Source organism: Rasamsonia byssochlamydoides (assembly GCF_041956645.1).
Source record: "Rasamsonia byssochlamydoides strain NRRL 3658 unplaced genomic scaffold VTN77scaffold_15, whole genome shotgun sequence".
In the NCBI taxonomy this organism is placed as follows: domain Eukaryota; kingdom Fungi; phylum Ascomycota; class Eurotiomycetes; order Eurotiales; family Trichocomaceae; genus Rasamsonia; species Rasamsonia byssochlamydoides.
In genome coordinates, this window is record NW_027192398.1 from 115011 (window position 1) to 136361 (window position 21351).

The 21351-nt window shown below is 51.0% G+C and overlaps 7 protein-coding genes across 7 annotated transcripts; 4 read left to right on the plus strand and 3 right to left on the minus strand.

The window, feature by feature from the left end:
• Positions 1–2025: 2025 nt before the first annotated feature.
• VTN77DRAFT_1886 (uncharacterized protein) lies at positions 2026–3342 on the minus strand (the record flags this gene model as incomplete). The annotated part of the gene is made up of 1 exon (XM_069417666.1): positions 2026–3342. One exon carries the CDS (start codon positions 3340–3342, stop codon positions 2026–2028), a length of 1317 nt encoding a protein of 438 aa, XP_069279672.1.
• Positions 3343–6604: 3262 nt separating this feature from the next.
• Positions 6605–8539, minus strand: VTN77DRAFT_1887 (uncharacterized protein; the record flags this gene model as incomplete). Its single annotated transcript, XM_069417667.1, has 1 exon — positions 6605–8539. The coding sequence occupies one exon, from the start codon at positions 8537–8539 to the stop codon at positions 6605–6607; it is 1935 nt and encodes a 644-aa protein (XP_069279673.1).
• Positions 8540–9562: 1023 nt separating this feature from the next.
• VTN77DRAFT_1888 (uncharacterized protein) lies at positions 9563–10184 on the plus strand (the record flags this gene model as incomplete). Its single annotated transcript, XM_069417668.1, has 4 exons — positions 9563–9687; positions 9783–9796; positions 9850–9892; positions 9959–10184. 4 exons carry the CDS (start codon positions 9563–9565, stop codon positions 10182–10184), a joined length of 408 nt encoding a protein of 135 aa, XP_069279674.1.
• Positions 10185–10489: 305 nt separating this feature from the next.
• Positions 10490–12134, minus strand: VTN77DRAFT_1889 (uncharacterized protein; the record flags this gene model as incomplete). Its single annotated transcript, XM_069417669.1, has 4 exons — positions 10490–10627; positions 10700–11781; positions 11882–11984; positions 12075–12134. The coding sequence occupies 4 exons, from the start codon at positions 12132–12134 to the stop codon at positions 10490–10492; spliced, it is 1383 nt and encodes a 460-aa protein (XP_069279675.1).
• Positions 12135–14381: 2247 nt separating this feature from the next.
• On the plus strand, positions 14382–17132 carry VTN77DRAFT_1890 (uncharacterized protein; the record flags this gene model as incomplete). Its single annotated transcript, XM_069417671.1, has 2 exons — positions 14382–16862; positions 16950–17132. The coding sequence occupies 2 exons, from the start codon at positions 14382–14384 to the stop codon at positions 17130–17132; spliced, it is 2664 nt and encodes an 887-aa protein (XP_069279676.1).
• A 1009-nt stretch (positions 17133–18141) lies between these two features.
• On the plus strand, positions 18142–19268 carry VTN77DRAFT_1891 (uncharacterized protein; the record flags this gene model as incomplete). The annotated part of the gene is made up of 2 exons (XM_069417672.1): positions 18142–18823; positions 18895–19268. The coding sequence occupies 2 exons, from the start codon at positions 18142–18144 to the stop codon at positions 19266–19268; spliced, it is 1056 nt and encodes a 351-aa protein (XP_069279677.1).
• An 817-nt stretch (positions 19269–20085) lies between these two features.
• Positions 20086–20625, plus strand: VTN77DRAFT_1892 (uncharacterized protein; the record flags this gene model as incomplete). Its single annotated transcript, XM_069417673.1, has 3 exons — positions 20086–20112; positions 20193–20271; positions 20357–20625. 3 exons carry the CDS (start codon positions 20086–20088, stop codon positions 20623–20625), a joined length of 375 nt encoding a protein of 124 aa, XP_069279678.1.
• Between the last annotated feature and the right edge of the window lie 726 nt (positions 20626–21351).

A 21351-nucleotide genomic window follows, 5' to 3' on the forward strand; every position in this document is an offset into this window, starting at 1 on the left:
ATTGTTTGGAGCATTATATCTACTCTATTATAATGGAAATAACACTTTTCAGTCGAAATGTTGCTTAATAAGCGGATTCTGCATAACTAGTTATGTGATTGGTCAAAACTGCTTTAGTCAGCAAGTTCTGACAAATTTACATAAGCATGGCACCCCATCAAAATTATCGTCTCCTGCGGCCTGCAACCCATGAAGCCTATAAGCCCTTGCGTGAAGCCTATAGACCCCTGTGCTGGCTATAGAGCCTATGTGAAGCCTATGGAGCGCCCGAAAAGCCTGTAGAGAACCCGCTAAGCCCAGGGATAGCCTATAGTGAAGCCTAGAGCCCATAGTAAAATACTATGCTAAATTTTTACCTTTTTAGGCTCTATAAAGCCTTACGTTATGGCTTGCGGAGGGCCGAAGGTCCGGAGCATCTAGGTATAGGGCTTTAGGGGTGCGAAGCCTATAAGAAACCCCTATAGCCTATAGCTTTTAGCTATAAAAATTTCACAGTCACCTGACCTTACTACCCCTTCAAGCCGCCCGAGCGGAGCGAGGGGTTAAAGGCTTGTATTAAGATGAGAGAGAATAAGTAAAAACTGCTATTTGGGGTGCTAAACACTAAGAATTCCCAATAGGTTACTATGATAATATTTCCAGGGTTCCCTCATTTGGGAAGGATGGGTATCGTTTATAACATAACAGAGATACAGATACTTCACCACATAAAGTCGATGAATTTTTTTTCTGCTCAATTGGCTATACAGCTTCAAGCTGTCAGGCTATTATTGTTTGCCTGGCATCAAAAGGACACGACACCACCAATGGAGAACTGAACCATGGTATGGAGAATGTGAGACCTGGTCGACCCATGGACATCAGCTGCAAGACTAAAGGTGAGCTGGTCCTGCACTAATAATTGCCCTTGTTGCGCGACTGTTGCGCACTGCTCACACCCCCAAGTGGGTGATCTCAGGCGCGGCGATGCTCACCTACTAGAACGAGAAGGCAGTCGACGAGGTGCCCGTAGATTTTTGCTCGGTAGGTAGGTAACTGTCTTGCCATATGTATTATTACCTACCTAGGTAGGTAGTCAATACTTCTTCTTCCTGCGGAGTACTACCACAAAAATTCCATTAATTAATTAATTAATTAATTCTTCAAGAAATTCATTCTTAACCTTGAACCACAGCAAATGAGCTCGCACCTGTATAGTATCATCTTCTTTTTATATATTTAAGACCTTACAAAGGGTTGATGGTAGAGGAAAATAGGGGAATCATTAGAGGAATAAGGTAGAATAGATTAAATTCCTCTATTATTATCCCTTTATTGTGCCTAATAATCAATAAGTAATATCCCTTAACCAAAATATAATAAAGGAGAAGCAATATAAGAGGGTATGCTAGGAAGATTACTACCTAGTACTTACTACCCCTAACTTCTTCAGGGTGGTTCCTTTTTCTGGAGAGAAGGATAGTAGTTTTATAATTTTTATTACCCTAAGGGTACTACTACGTATATAGTTGGTTGGATAGGAAAGACCCTGGGCCTCAGCTGGCTGTACTGTACGTACTGTACTTAGACACAGGCCATATATACTATAGAGTGGCTCCCATATCGCCCCTTGTAAAATGATAATCGGAAATATTCGCTGATAAATTATATATATATTAATACCTCAGGAATTCTCACCCTTGAAGATACCGAGAAGAGTCTGATCTGCCAGACTGTGCGCTGACTAAGCGGTAGGGCAAACCCTAGACAAGCCGAGGGCTTCCAACTGCTTCATCGTCCATTCAACAATTCAATTCATTCAGTTCAGCTTGTTATACATCACTACCTGACTAGCGTAGCGAACTCCACACATATGTATACTGTACATCCACTGAAACAGACAGAACCGCCGTTGAATACTCCGTACAGTCCGTCGAATACTCCGTACAGTCCGTCGAATATATACAAGCACAAACAATGGGATATCCACCCGTACATAGATGAAGATAAAACACATGACTATATAATAGGTATGGGTATATAAACTTAGGAAGATGGCCCCCCAATCGTCACAGTCAGAACATTCGGGTTGGCCGACGACACAACGCCCGCCTCGTTCGCGCCGGTAGGGTTGACGTCGTCGTAGGCAAAGGCGTAGCCCTTGCCATCGATCTCGTACTGGTGCACGAACTTGCTGTAGTAGTTGGTCGGCGAGGTGGTGTAGTACGCCGTCGCGTTCAGACTCGGCTGCATGTTGCCACCGGGCATCAGCAGCGTCGAGCGGTCGAAGGCAGCGCACAGCCGGGGCACGACGGCCGCGTGCACGGTGTTGTCGGTCTTCAGCACCGTGAAGGGCCCGCTGTTGCAGCCGAAGATGTCCACCGCCGTGGGCTTCTGGTAGTTGCGATTGTCGCCGGCGCAGGCCAGGACGTCGCCCGTGACGTTGCAACTGACGTAGCCGGGCGATGCCTGCGTGTTGATGGTCAGCGACTGGCTGCTGTATTTCGTCCAGACTTTATCCACGTAGTCGGTCCAGTAGTCCTGGAAGGCCGTCGGGTTCAGGCTGATGTAGTCTGTCGGCGATAGCACGCGCAGCTCGTTGCCGTTGCTGTCCGTCACGCAGAGCTGGTCCCACGGCTGGCCGTCCGACGCCGCCTGCTGCTTCAGCGCGCTGCAGATGCTCTTGACGGCGTCGGGCTGCAGGCCCTTGGCCGTCTGGGTGCCGCTGCCGTCGGTGGTCGTGAGCGACATGCCGAGGATGAGGCCGACGAAGTCGACGTAGCTGATGTTGGCGTACAGCCCGCCCTCCGCCGTGTAGGTCAGCTCGACAAAGCCCCAGTTGATGTCGGCGCTGGGGTCCTTCGGGTTGACGGCCGACGGCTCGACGAGCGAGATGCCTCCGCCGGGGGCGGCGACGACGAAGAAGGTCAGGTCCCCTTCCGCGAACCAGACGCGGCCGGCGGAGATGTAGTCGGGCAGGGTGATCTTGGTGGTGCTGCCCTTGGGGCCGATGGGGATGGCGATATTGGCGTTGACCTGCTGGGGGTTGGTGGACGTGGTTGCATCGGGGTAGTAGAAGGTGCCGTCGGGTTGGAGGAAGATGGTATTGTTATGGATGTCGGTGCCAGTGACATAGGCGTTGATCGAGCCGCCGCTGAAGTTGTTGACGATGGACAGATGGAGCGGCGCGCTCGATTGGGGGCCTGCAGAGGTTGTTCCATTGCCGGAGCCAGCAGAGGTTCCATTGACGGTGTTGACAGAGCTGATGATCAGGTCGTGGGAATTGCCTGGCTGGATCTCGATGGGAACTGCCAGCGTCTGGCTGACAAGGAAGGACAAGGCGGCGACCCAGTTGAAGCGCATGATGTATGCATATATCTGTATATATAACCTTCGATATGTATATACCTATATCGACATGTATATACCTCGATGAATCGACAAGGAACGGACGGAGGGGATATCCCACCTCCTATAACTGAATAAAAGGAACGGCTATTGCAAACTGCAATATAGCACGAAACAAGAGAACGACCGCCTTCACCGGCGACAAGAAGACGAAAAAAAGTCAATGGCTGATCCAGAGAACGCCACATACTGGCATTTCAGCCAGATATAAGTCGCGATCGAAGGACGATACTTGGTACGACTGGATACTACAAACTTTGAAGCATATCACGATTGACACCTTGGGGCCGACGCATGCTGAGTGGACCGTTGGTTACATTGGCCGCCGCGTGCGTAGGCGGCGTATTCTCCAATAGAAGCCCTGGTTCGAGGTGTCAATTTGCGGGGTTGAGTTAGGAGAATTATCATTGTGGGTTCAATAGTTACAGTCGACGCAGATCCATATTGAATTATTCATTCCTATTAGTCGGCCCCAGCACGGCATCTAACATCCTCTGACATCCGTGATCAATCGTACTGCAGCAGTCCTATTACTACAGCGGAAAGTCATTACTCCTGAGGATCTTAATTAATTACTGCGGAGGAGGGGTCGTGACAGGTGTCAAAGTTACCAAAGGTCCAGCAACCGCATCCACGGATCGATCGATCGAGAACGCCGGATCGGCCAATGACACGATCTGGGGTATGTGTCAACCCGCAAAACCTTGGCACGTCATGCCTCACGAACTCCTCCTGGCAATAAGATGTGGCTGCAGGAGAAAAGACGGGGTAAGCCTCGTGGTACAGAGTTCAGCTTGAGGAATTTTTCATCCCAGAACACCCCTACCCCTGAAACTTTTCCCCGCACTGCCCCTGCTGGGGAATCTGACGGTCAGATGACTGACTGGTCTCAGTGGTTCCAGACTTTGTAGACTGGAATTCTCATAATCGGTACGTTCCCTACCGTGATGATATTGGCTCATCCTGAGAAGAAGAGAGTGCATTTACCATTTCGGGTAATAAGACTCCAAGATAGAAATCAACATCTAGACAGAGAATATAATATATAAAATATATTCAAGGTCATCGATCTTCTGATCTTGGCCAGGAACCATATAGAAAACTACAGACGTCTGATGCGGCATGCCGGGAGACAGACGTCGGTAGTCAATTCCCGAATAATTACTCGTGACCCGCGAACCTTAGTCATCGGGCCACCTGACCGAGCCGAAGCGAAAGTTAAATTGTCAAAATTGTCTTCGGGACTCCTACATACTTCACCTGCCATCTTCAACTAAGCTCAGGGACTGTTCCAGAACCTGATTCGATTCCATCATTTCATTCCATCGGCAGATGTGTCAGCAGTTACGACGAACGAGACAGAAGAGGGATGCAATTCGATGCAATTTGTCAGTACCACGGGTGATAAAATGATAATCGGACTCTCTCCGTCTGGCATGCGGGGGAAATTAAAATAAGGATCTTCGAGAAGGAATATATCCTCCAGTAGATAGAGAGTGTATATCTACCTCCTCCGTATGTACTGTACTGTACCTAAGAACAATATCGGCAGCGAACGTCCAGCGTAATGTACGGAGTACTCCGTACAACATCGTGAGTCGTGACAAGGTAGTTAGCTACCTACCTAGTCATGCAGGAAGGTTACTACCGTCATCGCGCTAGCGTAGCGTAGCACTACTAGCAGCGTCAACCTGCCCCCAGCCCTATCCATCCCTATCCATCCCATCCGCAGATTATGTACGGAGTAGCTAGCGAGAGTCCGGTCGACGATTCCAAGATGAATCGAGTAATGATCGATCGATCTATATGCACAGTCAGTTAATAGTTAACCAACAGAACTGCAAAACCCGTCGCTGCCAGTTGATAAGGGATCAAGGTGGCAAAAGGTAGCATGCACTAAATCAGTTACCTAGCCGAGGCCAACCGCAACCCTAACTTCCCAAGATCGGGGAATTCGGCAGGACAGTGTCACGTCGGATCCTCGCTTGCGATTAAGTACAACTGACCAATCAGGGTGCTGACGTCCCTGGCGACTTGGCCCGCCGCCATGGAACCCTGCCCCCAGACAACAATATTAATTAATTAATCCGACAATACGGCGTACATACAATACGATGCCGAATACGGACGCGGAAAAAAAAAACTCGCTAGAAGACGCTCTAGAAGACCCGCTTTATTTATTTAATCCATGGCATGATATCCCTGCTAAGGGCGTGTGTGCTACAGGATACTAGGTACAGGGTCTAAGGTCTCACATTGAACTCAATACATACGTTATCGAAGATAGATAGATAAACCCTTGATGAGGAGTGTCACAGGCTGAGAGGTAACACGAGCCAAGGTCGCATGCATATCTTTCCTTGTTTATCTAGACGCTGCAACATATATCATGGATGTGCATCCATCTGCTGTGACTCGTGAGGTTGAAGCTGAAGGAGCCCCAGCTTGCTGAAGTTTCCGGAAATCAAACTCGACACCGTCGATCAAGTCATACAGGAACGCAGCTGCACCAGTCCAGGTCACAGAACAATTACCATGCCCATACTATGAATTCAAGCAAAACCAACAATGCAACATGACAGAAAAACAGATTCTGTAGACAGTCCATGCCAGACCTAGGTTTCTCCGCTCATTGTGCTAACAATGCGAATGCTGATGCTGGAAGAAACAAACCAAGAATAAAATAAGATAGATAGACAATCAAATCACATGATAGTAGACACCATATTATGATCTGCGACTGCGACTGCCACTCTCTCACTAAAATCGAATCCAATCCAATCCAACAGGGTTCGGTTCGGATCTTGGCCTCCCCAGGTAGGTAGGCCATGAATAACATGACATGATACAATCCTTGTCACAGAAGCAAAAGCAAAACTCATTTATTGCATCAACCATCCACGGAAATTTCAAAAGCAAGTCATGTAATCAACCGAAATATGAGACGAAAGATGGCTAGAAAACAGCCCGACCAACCCCGGAAATAGAAAGCATTAAAACCAGACGCAAAACGACAAAGACAGGTCGGAACGTGCAACGGAATCAAGCAGATAGAAACAGTCCAAGACAATTGTAGCTTCGCAGAGTCGAGAACGACAAAAAGAAATGGAGTGATACGGAGAGAAAGGCACCTAGGTAGAACAAACCTAAATAAAATGGCTCGCAATAGACATTACATACTCTTGCTCTTACTCTTGCCTCTTCAGTAACTGGAATACTATTTGTGCCACTTCTTCGACTTGGCACCCCCTTTCGGTCGCGATCCCTCTTTGCGGTGCCATGCATCCTGTGGCCATACCCATCCACGGACTCTTTTGGCAACCCGTTTCTCGCTCATCTGAGGCTCGGGAATCCACTTATCCTTGGCCTCTGGCAGGATGCGTTGACGGGTCAGCGCCCCCGGTCCGCCCACGTTCAGGTGACCCGATGGCTGAGAGGGCAGCGGCACCGCTTTGGACAGCATCAGCAGGAAATACAGACCCAGGGTAGCGGTCATGGGGGCATTGAGGCCTGGCGCATTCTCCAAGGAGGTGACGGGCGGAGAGGCGCTGCCGGACGAAGAGTCATCAGAGTCTGGACGGTCGCTCGAGTTGTCTGTCTCCGCGGCTTTTGCAGCCTCCGCCTCAAACGTGGCGGAAGACTCTTTCGTAGCAATAGGTGCTGCGAGCTCGAGGAACCCGAAATAGGGCACATCGTCCCCCTCATCACAACCAGCCCGCACGCAAACCAGCTCAATTTCCGTCATGATGAAGCCATACCGACACGAGTGTTCGCGCATGCAGCGCTGCAGATGCGCCAGTCCCCGGAGATACTCAACCCGTCGATGCGGGGGCTCGTTCCTCATGCCGGTGTTCCAGCGATCGAAGCTCTTGACGACCCCGACAACGCGCCCTCGAGGCAAGCCGGAGCTCGTGCGCTCCGTGTCAGAGGCATAGTTGGCCAGAAAGTGAGCCCCACCGCTATCCCGGCTGGCACGCGTGTTGGCGTCCGGGGCAGGGTACAGGCGGAGGTGATCCCGCCCCTGCGATACTGCTAGAGCCGCGTTGACGCGGGGCGCATAGATGTCTGCGATCAGATTGATCAGAGCGCTTTCCGACTCGGGAGACAGGCGCGAAGACGGCACCATGGCTTGAGGAGCCAGATGAGCCGGGATCGGCGTCTTCAAAAGCTTGGTGAGTCCGCTGATCTCGTTGAAGGTGGAGAGAGAGAAGGTCGACCAACTACGCAGATTGCGGATATCCCACCAAAAATAGTCCTGAAGCCCACGCGTCGGCACAATACTGACATTGGGGACCAGATTAATGGCCTGCGTCGGGCTTGTGAGATAAGACAGCAGTGTAGTGCTGCATGATGGAGAGTCCACAGGCGGGGCGACGTACACAATAGGGGATGGCAGCGCGCTGTGAGTATGGAGATAGTCATATTGAGGAGAGGGAACAACCGCATACGAGGGCTGCGTCGGCAGCGGCACTTGGATAGGCCGGGGCACACTGATGCCCGGGGTCTGGGGGTACGTCGGATAGGTGAATGAGGCCGGAGTGACCGGAGTCGTGGGAGAGACCTGCGACTGGGAGACATACTTTGGCAGCTGCCGATATGTCGGATACCCGTACCGGCTCAGGGTGGCCTCGTCAATGCTGGATGCAGAGCTTGAGCGGGAGTGACCCCCCGAGCTCTTGCGTTTACTCGACGATGTCAAAGCAATGGGCGACGACAGGCCAGACGCAGTGCTTGACCCGGTGACCGGTGCTGTCGAGATCGGCGACACGAGTGCCGCGCAGTCGCTGGTGTCGATGACACTCCTCTGCAGAGACGGACGGCTGACAGGATAGGGCATAAAGCCCGGAGGATTCCGCGTGTTGGACAAGACACGACGATGGCGCTTTGGTCCACCAGTGGATGCGGGCTCGACGATGACATCTTGAGTCCTGATCTTGGGCAAGAGAGCCGGTCCATGTTGATTGGGAGGCGATGTGCTAGGAGTGGTGATGCACGTGACGACTGATTCGGGAGAAGAGTGGTGAGAATAGATGGACGAAGCAGAGGTGTTGCGGCTGTGCGCGCTACCAACAATCTGTACCCCAGCACCAGGAGGTGTCGTGGGCATATAGTACCTCGAGCTTGAGTCTTCCAGAGACATGCCGCCACTCATGTTTCACTAAACAGGGGCATGAGCATGTTGATGGACCAGGTATCAACCGTCATGGACAACAACTCACTAAGACATAAACGAGTAGATCCGAACGAGTCACCACAGGAAAGACCTGCTTTCCACACGGACAGTAGCACTGATCCTTCTCCAGAGGAATGCAGGGGAAGGAGAGGACTTGGTGAGAGATGCGGTGATGGAAGTATACTTCACAGCACCATCAACAGAGGAAGAACAAATAGAGACAATAGCTGATTCAATTGCAACCTGATGAAGACATGTCCAGCAAGAGAGCGACCATCTCGACGGAAATGTTTGGATGTTAAATGTTGATCTGCAACCCACAAAAAGAAACACAACCCATCCAGAGGATCCCAAACGGAGTAACATGAAACAGAAGATCGAACTTCATCATGACGCCAAAAACGCCCGGCTTCTTTGAAAGCCTCTGGGGTTGGTTGCGGATCCATACACGAACGCATTGCTCCTCCCGACGAACGACGCGAAACCCTGGAGGAAGCGAGATGGGGAAGCCCTGCACCTGCAGTCGCGCGTCAATGTGCTAAATCGGGCATCTTCTTCGTTTCAGGTGTTCCGACTGGGTTAGTTCCTGATCTCTTCGGGAGATTCTATTTTCAGCGTGAGCCTGAAGATCTATATTCAGTAACACACTCTGCTGGTCGGATACTATTAATAAATTCTGATCTGTATAGCCTCAGGCGCTTTGCTGGAGAAGTTTGCTCCCCTTCGGCGGCAAGATGAGGATAAAAAAAGACAGGAAATATCTGGATTCCGGATGTAGTAGCAGCACTGAGCCAAGTGCGTGGTGTTTGGTGGAGAAGGGTCATTTCCCAAGCGCCAGGTTGCCCCGTTTGACGATGAATGGATCGTCTAGTAATGCCACAGTGAGAGCCTTGCAATGAGGGCAGCGACTGCGATAGTTTCAGGTTCGCCAGTTACTATTTTGATGGAAGGCGCGATGCAGATGGAGGTGACTGAGGTTGTCACAGTACGCGCTGGCGGTCGATGTCGGCGTTACGCCTGCTCACTGGAGGACGGCGAGCCTATGAAACACCGTCATGCTGGAAATTCTCCTGCACGACAGCTGCGGATTGGACAGCAGCAACCAACCGGATGCGCCACCGTGACGCGTGAGTCAATGACAATTTAAGGCAGGATCACCGCCTGGTCGAAGCGTTCGAACTGATTGATTATCCCCGACAGAGCTAATCGATCGTCATTCCAGGGTTACCCAAGATGGTAAGATGTAGCTCGTGATAGGATCGATTCGTGGGGTGATGCATCTGTGACAGCAAACCGCCTTGCTGGGCACCTTGGTATAGCTTCCCATTGGAGGTCTGTTTTGTTTCACGTTTCCAACCATCCTGGATGTCTCGTGAGTCATACTTAGAAACAGCGCAGACAGGTTTCTTCCCATCCCCACGTCGTTTCAACTACTATTTTTGCGCGTCCACGATCGCGTCGCTATCGTTGTTGTCTTCCACGAGCCTTGGTTCCACAGTCTAACGCGTTCCGCTCGACGCGCTTCATCTTGTTTCGAAATGGAACGAGTCTGAATGCACTGTCCTCTCGGCAAGGGATTTACAAGCGCAGCAGTCGGGAGTCCCAGCTGCTAACAGTATCGTGATTCGCATCAAAATCATCGGATTTATTATTAAAACTATATACGATCTTATCTAGTCATCACAAAAGAAAGATCACTCTATCCATATGCCTCTGTGAGAATAGCACATCCCAGTCCCTTGATGATGATGATGAGAGGTCGGTCATGCCAGCACCCATATCACAATGACTTTCTATGCATGCAGCCCATAGACAGAGGGACAAAACACGCCGAGAGTCAAGCCATCGGCAATATGCACAGAAAAAAAAACTATTCAAGCTTCGCAAACCGCAAATTTCATCCCGTCATACAACTCGCCCATCGTTGATCTATGCCTTGATCTCGTACTTTCGTCGGAACATGTCATCAACCTCGACCAGGTAGTACGTGCCGGGAGCAATGGTATCCGGGTTTCCGGCCGGCTTGAAGTTCTTCTTGAGGTGGGCGTGTTCACGGAGGAGACACATCTAACGCATAATATGTCAGCATTCGTCATCTACTGCCAGTCAAGGATGGAAGTGAGCAGCAAAAGGACTTACGTTGTCGTATTCCTGTGGAGACACGACACGGCGGGCGTTAAGCCGGTTGTGCAAGTCCAGGTTCTTCTTCATCGTCGACACATCACCGACAATCTTAAAGCTGAACATGGAACTGGCCAGACCGCTGCCATAGCTGAAGACGGCTACCCGCTTGGGCTGGCTGGGGTCAAAGGTGACGTTGCTCAGCAGGCTCACCAGGCCGCCGTAGACACTGGCGCTGTACATATTGCCACACATGGTCGCGACCTCAATCGAAGGCTTCACGCGCTCATCGAAGCGCTTCTTGGTCAAGGCCATGAAGGTCTTCTCGACGTTCTTGTCACTCAGAGACTTGTCGTAGTCCAGATCGCGCAATTCCGCCGGCACCCCCGCAAAGGCTGGGTGGGACGGGTTGGCGAGGAAGTCATTGTAGAGCATGCGCGCGTACGACTTGGACACCAACTTGCAGGTGGGAGCATGGAACAGAACGTGATCAAAGCGATCCAGAGGCGTCTTGTCATCGCTGAGCACGCCATTGGAGCCATTCTGGAGACCCTTCTCCTTCAGGGCCTGTTCACGGGCATTGTAGGCCTTGTAGCAGGCATCGACGGCCTGGGTGTAGCACTTGATGGAATAGTGGCCATCCACGACAGGATACTCGCTCGTCAGGTCTGGCTTGTAGAAGTCGTAGGCATGGGCGATGTGGGTGCCACGAAGACCCGGCTCGAAAACGATTGGTGCATCGGGCCCGATGAGCATAGCGACACAACCTGCACCACCAGTGGGACGAGCGTTGCCCTTGGCATAGAGAGCAATGTCTCCGCACACAACAATAGCATCTCTGCCATCCCAGGCAGATGATTCCAGCCAATTGATGCTGTTGAAGACTGCATTTGTACCGCCGTAGCAGGCGTTGACCGTGTCCACACCTTCCACATTGGTGTTGCCAGAGGGCTCGAACAGCTGCATCAGGACAGACTTGACCGACTTGGACTTGTCCAAGATGGTCTCTGTGCCAACTTCCAGACGCCCAATCGACTTGGGGTCAATGTTATATTTACGGAGGAGAGAGGAGAGGGTGGTGAGGGCCATAGAGTAGATGTCTAAGCTCAGAAGCGCGTCAGCACGTCAGCACGGCATGGCGCGACACAACAAGAGACCCATTTCTGAAAGATGCATTTAACAAAAAGATATGTGGCATACCCTCACGGTCATCGCAGAAACTCATCTTGGTCTGACCAAGACCAATGGTATATTTTCCTTCACTGACGCCATCGAACTTCTCCAGCTCGGCCTGGTCAACGCACTACACGAGTACATGACGTGTTAGCAACCCTGCAGGCCACACAAACTGCGATCCAGGGAAATCCCCGCAAAAATCAAGGAGAGAGCGTACCTGGCTGGGGAAGTAGATCTCAATGGCCTTGATGCCAATGTTCTGCGGACGGGTCGACATGGTGGTGGCGGGGTATGCGAAGGGGATCAGAAATCACACAGAGATGCGATCTTGTCTCCTGTACAATGTAGGATGTCGTAGAGGAACGTCCGCGAAGATAAGCTGCGGAAGCACAAAGGAGACGACAACAAATAAAATGTAGCAGTCACAGAACAGTGACTGCTGGTCAGATGGTACGGGATGCGGGATAATACTAAGGGTTTCAGAACCAAGCTATTTGGGAGGGGCAGTGGATGCTCTGGTCAGCGTGTCCTCTGGTGGTGACCGCGCCAATCGATGCACTTACCACAGGACAGATGGTTCCCACAGTTTAATAGAAACGCAGACTCTGAAAAAAGGACGATGACAGTGACGAGAGGAGATCAGAGGTAGAAAAAAGAATTCAGCGAGGAGGTCCCAATAACAACGCGCAGACCGCCAAATCCTGCTAACGGATCAGTGACCCTTTTCCTTGTTAATATCTACGGTATCTTACTCCGCCGGTAGGAAGCCATGTATCCTTTAGTGTTTCCCCCTGAACCATCGGGGCTTGACCAACGAATCGCAGCCACGGGTTGGCGGCCAGTTTCCCATCATCCCACCGACAACTCCGCTAAGGGGGAAAAATTGACCATCAAAACAGCCAAGCCAGCCAAAGATTTGGCGACCATCATACCACGGTGGGCCTCCCAAAAGGCAGCTCCACGAATTCCAACTACTCCGTATGAACTGCAGGCTGCAGCAAAAGCTCACGGGCCTCCCTTTCTCGCGATCGTCTGTATACAACAATGGCCAAGCCAGGAATTGATTAATATCCTGGCTATCCGTGGCCATCTTGCATTCTCGACGACCACACCCAACCCAGTGAGCGATGTTTCTCTCCCGTTCAACTGTCCATGAGCTGCCTTGTTGCATTATACTGGTTGACAAATCTATTTCGTACGGTCGTGTTCGCAGAATGTGCCGTAAGGGTGACGTCCAATAATCGCCAACTACAGCCCTACGCGAGTGTCCAAAACCTCAACATCCAAGACAGACTGTGGGATATAAGATTCGGCAGGCATTTGCAGGAGCAGTTTTGCTTCCACACAAACAGGTGGGCTCAGAGTCGTGGCACCACTTGCGATTGAATTACAAGATGTGGCCATATAATATAGTGCATCCTTCCCGCTTGCTGCTGCTGCTTTGTTAGCGCAGATGAATTGTCATTGTCTGGGAAGGATACAACTCAGAAGGGAGCTGTCTTGTGGAGATCAACGTCTTCATAAGATGTTACCAAATCAGTTTCTAATACTGGTCAATGGTACACGACGTCCAGAAAGAAATCATCCGCAAGATTTGAGGCCATATTCGAAAGGCACTCCAATTCCTCCTCTTCAATTCCAAATGTTACAAGGCGCCGTCGCTATATGATGCTTTTCGAGAGTCAGAGGACTCTCTTTATCTTGGGGTTCTCCAGCGCGTCCCGACTCCTGGTTTGTCTTCGTCTATTCCTGTATGGGAGTAATTGCCCATCACAAGTAGCGCGTATTTCAAGGATATCTTGGTGAAATAGGAGAAAACATTATTCTCTAATGAGAAAAAGCGAATAAAGCTTCTATGATTGCCAGTGAAGGCTGCGTTTTCTGGTAGATATAATTCTACGACTATGTCGATATACCATGAGCCCACCTCACGCAGCTGGCCACGGGTGTGGAAGAGTTGAGGTAAAAGAGGTAGGGTCGAGACCTGAAAGGCACTGACTGGATTATCAATGTCGTCGACGAGTCATAAATTTTGTCCGAAAGATCAAGTTCGTAGTCTACCAGGCTCAGGTATCTTATCGATATTATCCCATGGACTATATCGACAGAAAGGAGGAAGCTGTCAACAAGACTCTGTACTCCGTACTATCTGTAGAGTCAATCATTAAACATCACTGCAACTCATATAGATAAAAATTCTCGGATCAGGCTGGCTGCAGGGGAATGTGCTGAGACACTCCATGCCTTGGCTGCGCCACGCGTCTGGCCCACGGGCGGCCCGGAGTTGGCGGCCAGACTTCGGCCAGGGAGAGCTCACTGTGCACGATTCGTTCCTTATCACAGCGACTGAACACATCAACAACCCAGACCAGACCATCTATCCACATCGCCAAATCAAGAAGCAAGCAGCATGCTTCTAGTTGCCGTCCGTTCGTTGACCAGATCATGACCCCGCATGTGCCAACCTCCTTGATCTCCGTCCATCTTCAGGGCTCCGCAGAGCTCTGTCCGATCCGCCCCAGCAATGGGCCTCGACAAGTCCCAGTATGAGTCTGTCCCTATCCCCACCTACGAAGAAGCCATCTCCTCTGGACCAAGCTTCTCGCGTCCCGGTCCTGAAGAATCCAGCGACGATGCGGAGAGGCAGGGCCTTCTCCGAAATGGCGAGTCGAGTGGCAGCAGTTCCGGCTATGGACGATATCAACCTCCAACCGTCGAGTCGGCCCGGTCGAGTCTCGACTTTCTCGCCTCCTCGGGGGAAAATTCTCCCAGGGAGTCGATGGAGGAGCTGCAGAGGGAGCTGCAACAGATGGATGTAGACGATTCCGGGCAAGCTTCATCCGAGAACCCGCGATCGCAGCTGGGACAGCGCTTCTCGAAACAGCTCAGCAGTCTCACGCGGACGTTGTCGGCGATCCAACTCCCACTGCGGAAATACTTGCCCCGAATCCCATTTCGACTCGACTTTTGGCGAATCCAAGTGAGGGAGGATGGCGCAGGATGCATGATCATCCTGCGCCTGGTTGCGATCCTAATCGTGGTGTCGCTCATTTATCTACTATTTATCTCCGACGTCTTTGCGGTAGGTAGCCGCCTCAGCGGCGGGCAGTCGTATACACCGTCATCTGTTGAGAATTTTGTGCAGGGTAACATCAATGAGACAAACATTGCAGAGAAGCTAGAAAAGGCTTCGAGGTTTGCACACATGGCAGGGACAGAAGGCAGCTACGTGTTGGCGGAGTGGATTGAACAGGAATTTTCCCACGCAGGCTTGGAGGATGTCAAGATGGAACAATTTCAAGTCTACCTGAATTATCCGAGGCCGGATGGGAGACGTGTTGCCATTGTCGACCCCCCAGAGTTGGCTTGGGAGGCCTCGATCGACGAGGAGCAGGTTTACAAGGACCCTCCCCGGCAGCAGACCCTCGTCTTTCATGGACATTCAAAGTCCGGGAATGTGACGGGACCCCTCATTTATGCCAACTATGGATCCCGTGAAGACTTCAAATTGCTTGCCGACCGCGGCATTTCGCTAGAAGGATCCATAGTATTGGTTCGATATTACGGCTCTCAGGGCGATCGCGCACTGAAAGTCAAAGCTGCCGAGCTGGCGGGGGCCGCTGGCTGCATTATCTATTCCGATCCCGCCGAAGACGGCTTTGTGCGGGGGCCGGCGTACCCAGAGGGTCGTTACATGCCTAAGGACGGTGTGCAGAGAGGAGCGGTGAGTTTGATGTCCTGGGTGGTAGGAGATGTTCTCTCTCCAGGGTTCGCGTCGACTCCAGAGGAGAAAAGGAGATTGTCTCCCGAAGAAAGCTTGGGGCTGAACCAGATACCCAGCATACCCATCGCCTGGCGCGATGCACAACGGCTCTTGCAGGTCCTCAAGGGGCATGGTTCAAAGGTGCCGTCGGAATGGGTGGGTGGCGTCCCCGACGTTGGTGAATGGTGGACAGGAGATCAATCCTCACCCAAAGTCAACCTGATGAATATCCAAGACGAGGTCGAGCGACAGCCGATTTACAACGTCATTGGCAGGATCAAGGGCATGGAGCAGCCTGAGAAGAAGATTGTCGTAGGCAATCATCGAGATTCGTGGTGTTTTGGAGGTGTCGATCCCGGCAGTGGCACCGCGGTGTTCCTGGATCTCGTGAGAGTCTTTGGCGAGCTGCGCAGTCTAGGTTGGCGGCCTCTTCGCACCATTGAGTTTGCGAGCTGGGATGGCGAAGAATACAACCTCATCGGCTCCACGGAACACGTAGAGAATGAATTGGAAAGTCTCCGCCGGGATGGATTCGCCTACTTGAATGTCGATGTTGGCGTTAGTGGAACGGAATTTGAAGCATCTGCATCCCCTCTCTTCCAACATATCCTCCTCCAGGTCCTGGGTCGGGTTGGGGATCCGGCGGCAAACAAGACGCTCAAGGAGATCTGGGAGGAGAAAGGGAAGAGACTCCGAGGCCTAGGTGCGGGCAGTGACTATGTGGCATTCCAAGACATGGCAGGAACGTCGAGTATCGACTTTGGATTCACTGGCGAGCCTTTTCCATATCATAGCTGCTACGAAAACTTCGAGTGGATGTCGAGATTTGGGGATCCTGGCTTCCAGTACCATCGAATGCTGGGTGAGGTGTGGGGTCTCTTAATTTTAGAGCTCGCAGACAGTCCGATCCTGCCGTTTGACCTGGAAGTCTATGCGGCAGAAGTTACTGCCTATGTTACTGAGCTGGAAGACTACGCCAAATCGAAGGGTGTCCCTCTCGCGTCTCTCCCCGGTGCGAAGAGACAGTCCGAGCCTTCTGTGGACCTGAAACCTCTTTATGATGCGGCTAATGTCTTCCGCGACAACGCTGCCCGGTTTCATGCCTGGGATCAGGTCTGGTACAGTACTGTGTATGGGTCTGGTGGATTTGAGAGCAATGTCATGGGAGTCAAGCGTGTTAGCCACAACACTCACATGGCTGACTTTGAAACTAATCTTCTGGATTTGGCAGAAGATGGCGGCGTAAGTATTGTTCTTTGATTGATCTGCTCTCATCGTAGCGATGTAAGGCTTTGGCAAAGGCTTTGGCTAACGATCATGGCGAAACAGCTCCCCAACCGTACGCAGTTCAAACATGTAATTTTTGCGCCACAGGCCTGGTCGGGCTATGATGAGGCGTATTTCCCCGCTATCCGGGATGCTATCGATTCGGGAAATTGGACAGAAACGCAGAGATGGATCGACCGTGTTGCTGACATCCTGACCAAAGCGAGCACTGAACTGAACTCTTAAATAGTTCTACCACCATGCCTTCGCCTATCTGCACGACTTTCTTTATCGAGATTCCCTCCTACATTTTCTGTGTACATCTTCCCGTGTACAACATTCCGACTTCCTTTTCACTCCTTCTCTTTCTCCTGTACAGGTTGCATATTCTTCTCTCTACATACCCTCTGTTCTATTTGGGGGTTCATTGATTTTCTTGCGCTTGTATGTTTTTTTTTTTTCCTTTTACTTTATGCAGCGTGTTCTTTGTTCCTCAAGCATGGTTTTCATTGTGTCATAATACCGGGTTTAGGGATAGAGCCTCACAGAAGGCGAAGCCGGAAGGGGCTTCCATTGCTATATTTTTTGTTCATTACCTGAGGAGTTGTCAATACAAAAAGAATTGAGACGATACCCTGGCGTGTTAGCAGGTGGCTACACCAGTCTTATCAACAGAATAGCCATGAGCTTGTTTTGACTGACAACGATGCGAGTAATTCACAGTTCTCTCAGAATAGGCCAGTTGCTATTGATGACGTAAAATGTAGACATTATTATTAGTGAAAAGAATGCAAAAGATTGAGATGGATTGAGGACAATGATTTCACTGGTACATTCTGTGGCGATCTATGAGCTTCTCCGGCAAAAGAAATAATTTTGCCGCTCTTTGCGCCACTTGTGAGGACACCGCCTGCCAAAAGTGGCACATTAGTCAGCTAGCTGGCCTTCGTCCCAGCTCAGCCTCTTCAAAGGCAATCCTCACTTCGTGAGACTCGATTGCTTCGACATCTCCCTCCTCTCCATGGAGCTGCCCTGCGAGACATGCATCTGAGACGTGTAAATATCGCATCAGGCCTCGCTGAGTTCATGCGCGGCACTGCCTTTCTGCTCCATCGCTGTTGAGGCCGTGGCGCCGCCTGGCCCGTCGTTCTGATCACTGTAGCCTGACATTCGCCACTCCCCTTCTTTGAGGTTTTTGAACGTCGTTCTGCGCGCGATCATTAGAAACAGACAGTCTTCACGAGTCATATCGATCATGGCGACGGCAGCTCCAGGAGTGAGGCCGGAAGGCCCCACGACATGGAGGAAGAACCTCTCAGCGCATCTCGTCTGCCCTGAATGCAAGGAATTCCCTCCGAATCTCGAGTTTCCCGACTCTCACGAGACTGTCTGCGGCTCGTGTGGGCTGGTGCTCGCAGATCGCGAGATCGATATGCACTCCGAATGGCGTACATTCTCCAATGATGATCAGAACAACGATGACCCGTCTCGTGTTGGTGACGCCGCGAACCCTCTCTTGAATGGCAACCAGCTCGAGACGCAGATCGCCGCGGGTGCCACAGGCAAGGCTCGTGAACTATACCGTGCCCAGAACAAACAGTCGAGTGAAAAGACGAACAAGACTCTGCTCGCGGCGTACAAGGAGATCGGAGCGCTGTGCGATGGCTTTAATATCCAGAAGAATGTGGCCGATACAGCCAAGTATCTCTTCAAGATCGTCGACGACGCCAAAGCGTTCAAGGGCAAATCGCAAGATGTGATCATTGCCGGATGCATCTTCATCGCGTGCCGCCAATGTAAGGTGCCTCGGACGTTCACTGAGATCTTCGCAGTGACCAAGGTCACCCGCAAAGAGATTGGCCGGATTTATAAGGCACTGGAGAAGTTCTTCACCGCCCAGAATCTGGAGAGAATTAATTCCGTTGTGCAAAATGGAGGTAAGTTTGCCAGACCGCGTCTTCTGCACCAGTGGGCATGTATTAAACATGGCTTTCTCATCTGTAAACAGGCGTTCCGGATCCGAACGAGACGTACACGGCGACCACCTCTACCAAACCAAGCGATCTCTGCAATCGGTTTTGCAACCTGCTGGATCTGCCGTACCAGGTCACCAATGTCTCCGCGGCGCTTTCGGATCGCGTCACCACCATGGGCGATCTGGCCGGCCGCTCTCCGCTGTCGATTGTGGCTGCCTGTATCTACATGGCGTCCTACCTGATGGGACACGGCAAGACGGCCAAGGAGATTTCCCAGGTGGCGCACGTCAGCGACGGCACCATTCGCGGCGCGTACAAGCAACTCTACGCTGAGAGAGAGCGTTTGATCGATCCGAACTGGATCAAGGATGGAAAAGGCGACATGGCCAACCTGCCTCCTAGTTGATAGATTGTAGACAAGTTGACAACATTCAGCACATATAAAAAGAAAAGACAAAGTCGAGTTGTTTCGTTCTTTCTTCGTTCTAAGTGAAGCACAGCACCAGCACTGATGAATTATTTTCATGCGCTGTCTGTTTGACCTAATAAAAAGGGTTCAGAAAATGGCCCGTCCTTGTGTATGTGTGCGCGTTTGATCTGATAAAATCTGCTGCTACCTCTGGCATCTTCTATCCAGTCTGCAGTCTGTTGTCTGTTCAGAGAACTGGAAATTGGTATCACTGAGGTTGGTTTGGTTGGTTGATCGTGCTCTCGCGAGGTATGGAGGACAGGAGGGCAGTGAAATCGGGAGAATTACCTATGCTATCTTTCTTATGTACCTATGTATTATTGACTAGGTTCAGAAAGGAGAGGAATAGAATGGATTGCAATAGAAAAAGAAACTGGTGATAATTGTGCTTGACGATGTCCGCAAACACTAGACAGCATCGTGGTATGGTGTTGTGCTTGCTTGGCCGTAAGAGGTACTATTATTTACCTCGTCTTCAGTCAGATCATTAGAGGATTAACATGAAGATACATGACTGTGTGAAGATAATTAATTCAAGTTTTCAACGCTGTCTGACTATCAGTTTCCTTGTCCAATTCACTCCTCGGGTGCTGTATAGTTAACTACAGATCGATGGCTGACTAAGCGACTGCGCCAAGCCCGTCCGCAAGCCGACTTCGCCAAAGTGATCCGACCTCAACATCGAATCGAACATCACGTCTGCCACTTCTCCTCTCCGCAACCGCCACCCTTTCATCACCATAATCCAGTCGCGATGATGTCCCAGTCCCTGCGAGCATCGGTAAGGAAGATCGTCTTGTGTTTACGCCGAAAACTTTACCAATTGACGCCCCTACTGACCCGCGACATGCGTTTTTCCAGCGCTCTTTGCTCACCCGAGCCACCCGGCAATCCGTTGCCGTCTCTCGCCGGACCTTCCTGACCTCTGCTGCTCGTCAGGGTATGAAGCCTTTTTCACCGTCTTTTTTGTGTTGTGCATGGGTTGTCATAGTGACAATTGGCTGACTTGCAATCGACGCAAACAGCGGATCCGGTGCAGGACCTGTACCTGCGTGAGCTGCGTGCCTACAAGCCCACCCCGCCCAAGCCCGGCGATGCCGAAGCTCACGTCCTGAAGTTCACTGTCCCCAAGCCTCCGCCCTCGCCTGAGGAGGCCAACCTCGCCAACGACCTGAAGGCCTACGAGAGCCAGGAAGTGGAGGTGGAAGGCCAGGCTGCTGCTGGCGAGCCTGCCCCGGTTGAGGAGAGCTGGTTCGAGGAGGAAGAGGAGGAGGAGGCTCATGCTGCTCACTAAACCTTGACCGGAATGAAGAAGTCGAACGAATGAACGTGCATCAAACAGGTTGGAAGTCGTCCGGACGGACGGCCGTGTTGATAGATAGATGAGATTGTCTTTTTGATCGACAGTCTCTTCCACTGAAGCATGTAAATTAACAATATAACCAGCTTCGCAAGAATTTTCCTTTTTTTTTTGGTATCCGAGTGGCATGTTCGATGTCTTTTGCTATGCTTGGTGATTATATCTCATGCTGAGAATCATATCATCAACCCTGTGTGCGCCCTCTTTCCGATTTCCCGCACTACGACGAGGACGATATCTGAAATAGCGCAGCTGACGGTCGATCTGAAACTACTAGTGTAGTTACTGTACTGTACTGCACAATCTGTATAGATGATGACAGCGTCAGAAGATACCCAAGTAGGTATAGGTTATATAGACTGACAGCAATTGCCTGCCAGGGATAGATAGTGGCCCGTGGGTCTGTGGGTATCTCTTCTTACAAAGTAGATACCTATTTATCAAGTTTTGTTGATGGAATTCCATCGCTGTATAAGGGGCTTTACACAGAGAAAGGGACTGTACCGCGCTCATAAAACTAGATACAGCTCAGTCTAGTTCTTGAGCATGAGCTCCAGCCTAGGTAAATTGTTGTACTGTACTCTGTACTGTACTGTACCTACCTACCTAGGTAACTAGTACCTCAGGATCGATTGGATTGGATTGGATTAGACTGGACTG